General features: G+C 56.2%; 3 protein-coding genes across 6 annotated transcripts; 1 reads left to right on the top strand and 2 right to left on the bottom strand.

Annotated features, from left to right (window-relative positions):
• Window positions 1-770, bottom strand: KVP18_000891 (uncharacterized protein; the record flags this gene model as incomplete). 2 transcript variants are annotated; one of them, XM_067950393.1, is made up of 2 exons in its annotated part: window positions 1-226; window positions 258-770. In XM_067950393.1, coding segments are annotated over 2 exons (739 nt in total), but the record flags the coding sequence as incomplete, so codon positions are not given. The 2 variants fall into 2 exon arrangements, with proteins under 2 accessions (XP_067812060.1, XP_067812059.1); XM_067950392.1 differs by lacking the exon at window positions 1-226 and having other exon boundaries at window positions 240-770.
• A 78-nt stretch (window positions 771-848) lies between these two features.
• KVP18_000889 (uncharacterized protein) lies at window positions 849-2,270 on the bottom strand (the record flags this gene model as incomplete). The annotated part of the gene is made up of 1 exon (XM_067950385.1): window positions 849-2,270. One exon carries the CDS (start codon window positions 2,268-2,270, stop codon window positions 849-851), a length of 1,422 nt encoding a protein of 473 aa, XP_067812055.1.
• Window positions 2,271-2,307: 37 nt separating this feature from the next.
• Window positions 2,308-4,400, top strand: KVP18_000890 (uncharacterized protein; the record flags this gene model as incomplete). Of its 3 annotated transcripts, XM_067950390.1 has the most annotated exons (4): window positions 2,308-2,397; window positions 2,426-2,706; window positions 2,733-4,327; window positions 4,357-4,400. In XM_067950390.1, the coding sequence occupies 4 exons, from the start codon at window positions 2,308-2,310 to the stop codon at window positions 4,398-4,400; spliced, it is 2,010 nt and encodes a 669-aa protein (XP_067812057.1). The 3 variants fall into 3 exon arrangements, with proteins under 3 accessions (XP_067812057.1, XP_067812058.1, XP_067812056.1); XM_067950391.1 differs by lacking the exons at window positions 2,308-2,397; window positions 2,733-4,327; window positions 4,357-4,400 and having other exon boundaries at window positions 2,420-2,710; XM_067950389.1 differs by lacking the exons at window positions 2,308-2,397; window positions 2,426-2,706 and having other exon boundaries at window positions 2,776-4,362.
• Between the last annotated feature and the right edge of the window lie 525 nt (window positions 4,401-4,925).

Consider the following 4,925-nt stretch of genomic DNA (forward strand, 5'->3'; position numbering starts at 1 on the left):
ACTTGTTGTGGATGCGAGCCATCTGGTCGTTTTCGTCCTTACCGGGGAACAGGGGCTTCCCTGTGAGCAGCTCAAAGAGCACGCAGCCCATCGCCCAGACGTCGACTCCTCGGCCGTACCTCCCTAGAGACATAACAAACTCTGGCGACCGGTACCAACGGGTTGAGACGTAGTCAGTGCACATGGATTGGTCATCAAACACGGGCACCTGCTGCGGAGGAAACATCTGCAGATAACAATCATAAAAGTTCGCCTACCCTGCACGAGCCGAAGTCGCCGATCTTTGCTTGCCATTTAGAGTGCCGTCCTGTCTTGTACAGTAAGATGTTCTCTGGCTTGACATCGCGGTGAATTATACCTGCATTGTGGATGGCGTACAGAGCCTTGAGTAGGTCTGTAGTAATGTACCATAGTTGCTCATCGGAAACCAGACGGAGCAATCTAGAGCCCGACCGACTTCCTACCAACGACTGTCGATCTTGGATGAAGTCCAACAAGCTGCATCGCATTTCCTCAAAAATCAGAGCGACGTTGCCTTGCCCTGCCAACTTCGTCTGGCCGTAATACTTCACACAGTAGTCACAGTCAGCTAGACGCTCGTTGGCCTGGATTTCTCGGCTTAACGAAGGGAGTGTGGACTTTAATACCTTTAGGGCTACGCGGGCACCCTGCTGCTTATGCTCTGCGGCATAGACCTTGGAGAAGGCGCCTTCGCCGAGTTGGCTCAGACCAGTGAACTCACCCAGGTCAATCATCTTTTGTTTTTGCATGCGCAATTGATTTAAAAACGTTCGACACTTGACAGAGGTAAGACGCAGCTTGCCCGAGCCACTACGGCGTTTGCCGTTCTACGGCTTAGTGCGCTGAATGGAATCTGAAATGAGCTCCCACAGTTTGACCTTTGATAATCGGCGCCTCGGCGCCGATTTGCGGACTTCAGGTGACTTCAGCAAACAGTCGCGTCCCGGTGTGGAATCCAACGGACTGCGGAGCTCTCGAGCCATGACAAACAGGGCCAACCGTAGTGAGCCAGAGTCATCATGCAGTGCCCACCAGCCGTCGACGGCCTTTCCGTCCGGCTTTAGCTGGTCCAGACGAATGGTGAGTGATGAGAGAAAGCTTTGGCGGCGTCCAGGCACGCGGTTCCACACGGACACCTGTAGTGATTGTTCGGGGCGGAAGGGGTTCCACGGAACAAGGAACGTCTCACCCCACTTAGGGTTCCGAGATTCCACCTCGGCAGTGTGGAGAAGTTGTCCTCTCCACCCGATACGCACCCGCACTCGCGGAGTACTTTCGCGTAGCAGCGGATCGCTGAGATTGCGTGCTTCGAGGATGCGGATTGCCAAGTTCGGCCATTTCACCGCTGCGATAGCAGCCAGATTCGATTCTGCAAACCTGGCCGCGGTCAGAACTCCGGCTTCCTGAAGGGAGAACACCTCTCTCATGCGGTCAGCGGCAAGGCTGAACGCGGCAGCGATATGCACAGGGAGAAGCCAGTGGCCGCCGTGGAACTTAACGAACCAGCTGGCCCCGTGACCCGTGCTGCGTAAGAGGTTTGACGTCCGCTGTCCTGCAGCGAGCGGTACGACGGCGTCTCTGTTGCCGTGGCTAACGAAGAGCGGTGCCCCGTTGCGTTGTCGCCGCTTGCAAGCCCTACGCAGCCGGTTTCGGTGAAGCGGAAATCCTGAGTGCACTGCGAGGGCCAGCGCTTCCTCTGGCATCGAAAAGAATAGGTCTAATGCCATCTGAGCGCCTTGTGAGAATCCTTGCAAGGCGATGCAGTGATACGGAATGTCGAAGTGCCTTGCCGTGCTGGCCACAAGACTGTGGAGGTCGCGACTTGCCCAAGCGACGCCGCTACTAGTGGTTCGGCAGTCAACCAAGGAGAGCAAGCGCCACCAGCAGAATGACCCGTGCATTGTAGAGGGGCCACCCAAGTGTAACCCTCCCCTTGGGCCCACCAGAGCTACAGGCAAGCCATGAAAGAGGTGTGCGTGGTGCTGCATCAATTCCACCAACTCGTATGGGTTGGAACTGAAGCCGTGTAAAAAGACGAGAAGGAACCGGGGCGAAAGACAGCTGGTGCGTACAATGCATTCCCATTTGTCCTCAATTACAGTCTCGTAATGGAACCAGTTTCCGGACACGTAGGAGGCCTCGAAAAGGTCGTCAATGCAGCTGTCCGAGCACTGATCAAGGTGGCTGATCGCATCGCCAGACCGAAGCAGATATGTTTCTTTCCAGCCCCTTCCAACCTGAATCGTCATCGAGTTGATTTAGCAGTGATAATTCAACCAATATTCCATGGACGTCCCAGAGGAGCCCTCGTACCCACTTCGCTACAGACTCTATGGGGGGCATGACGGCGAGATTCTCGTGAAGGCGACAACAAGGGTGAGGCAGCTGCCGGATATATATGCAGTGGACGGAAGCAAAGGAACAAATTGCGCTGGCGCTGGAGTGCGACAGCTCGCGGGTGCGTCTGATCAATGGCGGACGCGTGCCTGTGGACGAGGATCCGATAGGCCCGCCTCCGTGGGCCGTAGTACACGTGGTACTGCGACATATGGATGCGGTGCGCAGAGAACAACCAGCGGAACAAGACAACCAGGAGCACGCCTCTGACGGTGCTGAGCAGCATGGAGAGGTTGTGATGATGACCATGCCGTTCAACCCCCTACGAATGGGCGTAGGCCACCTCAGGTGAGGCTGCTTCCTTCCACAGACAGCTTCATCAGTGAGCAATGGAGACCTCGTCCGCTGTTCGTTTCCATGTCAGACGAGTCTCAAGAAGGCCCCATGGGTTCTGGGGTGGGATCAACTCTCAATGAGTCCATTGGAAGCATCGTAGACGAATTGCGAATGGGCGGACTAGGGCTTGGCGGGCAGATGCAGAACCTCACCATGAATATCCAATTCGAGGAGGAGAGGCCCCAGGAGCCCCCTCAAGATGAACAACCTGAGCCGCAGGAGACCAGCGATCACCCCACGCCGGCCGCAGCCACCGGCCAGTCAGAGGGACGAGCCCGCCGACGCTCTCGGATCATTGTTCGGAGACGTGAGCGACGCCGTCAAGGCGAGAGGGCAGGACTATCGCTGCCCATGCTGTCGGCAGAGCTCCACACGCGCGTGCAGGATTTTGCGAGCTCGACCTCCTCTACGTTGTTGGCTGCCGGGCGAGCGCTGGTAGCTGCGGGCATCTCGCTAGACCCTGCAGGCGGCTCCGTCACGCTTGAGGAAGAGACGAACACCTCGGATCCAACGGAAGAGCCGCTTCCTCGACTGATGCAGTACCCTATTCCGTCGCTGGCCGAAGTCCGCGGACTCCTGCCTTGGAGGGAGTTGTACCAGCTCGAAACAGTGCTCGAGGACAGCCTGGGGATGGATCTGGCCCATCGACAACCCGGTCAGCACCACTGGAACGACTTCAATGCCCGGTTCCTGATAGTTTCCACGACTGTGACGTTGCTCCACCACCGTCTTCAGCAATGGCTCGAGCGTATGGAGAACGTAGGGTTCATTCGCTCCTATGTAAACGCAATGACGCTCTTGTCTGCGATCCATGCTCGCCTGGCCGTGCTTTCTGCACAGGTGTTTGGTTCGCTATCTCGATCGTTGCCCCCGGAAGCACTCGAACAGGAATGGACGGATGAGGCGCCCCTGGATGTGGGAAATCCACAGGAACCTGCAGAACTGGAGCTACCGCCGCCGCTTGACGAGCAGACGAGTGCAGAGAAGGATGTTCTGGAGGATGTCGCGCCTGAAGAGAACCTACAAGAGATCGAACATGGTCGAGCAGTCGTGCCTGATGCCACTCTATCCCCCGTTCCTGACCCCAGACTCTCCCCTTTGCATGGGGCTTCGTCGTATGACGATGCCAAGTCGCGAGACGTTGGCGTGCAGGAAGCACCACCGCTCGTCTCTCGGCCCTTGCCAGTCCCTCTCTCGGATACGAATGCGGATGAACCTGCTGATTTCGACAGAGCTCTCTCGACTTTGGGTCCTGGCACGCAGACGCTGGCCAAAAAGTGGCTGCATGATCCGGCGGAGTTCTCGAAGAAGGTAATGAAGCGAGCGCGCTGCACGCAACATTCGGACTCATATTTGTCTGGCGACTGGCCTGAGTCCTCCTCCAACGAGCGACTTGCCTCGCCTGAAATGCTCCTAAGTCTGAATCTTAACAAGGCGCTTGCGAAGGCGGGGTGCGAGTCCCAGGCGGTGTCCTCGGCTGTTAGAGAGGCCTACATTCTTGAAGTTCTGCTTCGAATTGCCAAGAAGGCCGTTACGAACCCAGATTATGCTGAGATGGAGGCTGCACTGCCAAGTGAGTACGCTATGCGTCTTTATATGCAGACCTGAGGATGATCGTGGACTTACTCAAACGTGAATCGTGTTAACACATGTCTGGACACTGACATTTAACAGGACACAGAAACGGGATATGCAGCTGCTCGTTCTCCTCCTTCTCGTCTTTTTAGACGGCTTCAGTTCCAACCATCGGATCCTCGTCAGGCGCGCGTCCGCTACCGCTGCTGATCAGCTCCAGCGCCAGCGCAATTTATCCGACAGCTGCCTCACCTTTGCAGGTATGCGACCCAAGGGGACTGTATAGAAGTGGGTGCGAGGGCTAATTATTATCACTGCTAAATCAACTCGATGACGATTCAGGTTGGAAGAGGCTGGAAAGAAACATAACCTGCTTCGATCTGGTGATGCGATCAGCCACCTTGATCAGTGCTCGGACAGCCGCATTGACGACCTTTTCGAGGCCTCCTACGTGTCAGGAAACTGGTTCATCAGCCTCGGCAATAGAGACGCCGTCGTACCGCTCGCTCGTTTCATATGCAACTATGATTACGACAGGGCTGTTGGAGTCTTTACTGAAACTCACGTTTCATATGCAACTATGATTACGACAGGGC

This window comes from the organism of the source record quoted next, assembly GCF_019968955.1.
Source record: "MAG: Porospora cf. gigantea A chromosome Unknown PgA_NODE_1753_length_4925_cov_360.924, whole genome shotgun sequence".
NCBI lineage: Eukaryota > Apicomplexa > Conoidasida > Eugregarinorida > Porosporidae > Porospora > Porospora cf. gigantea A.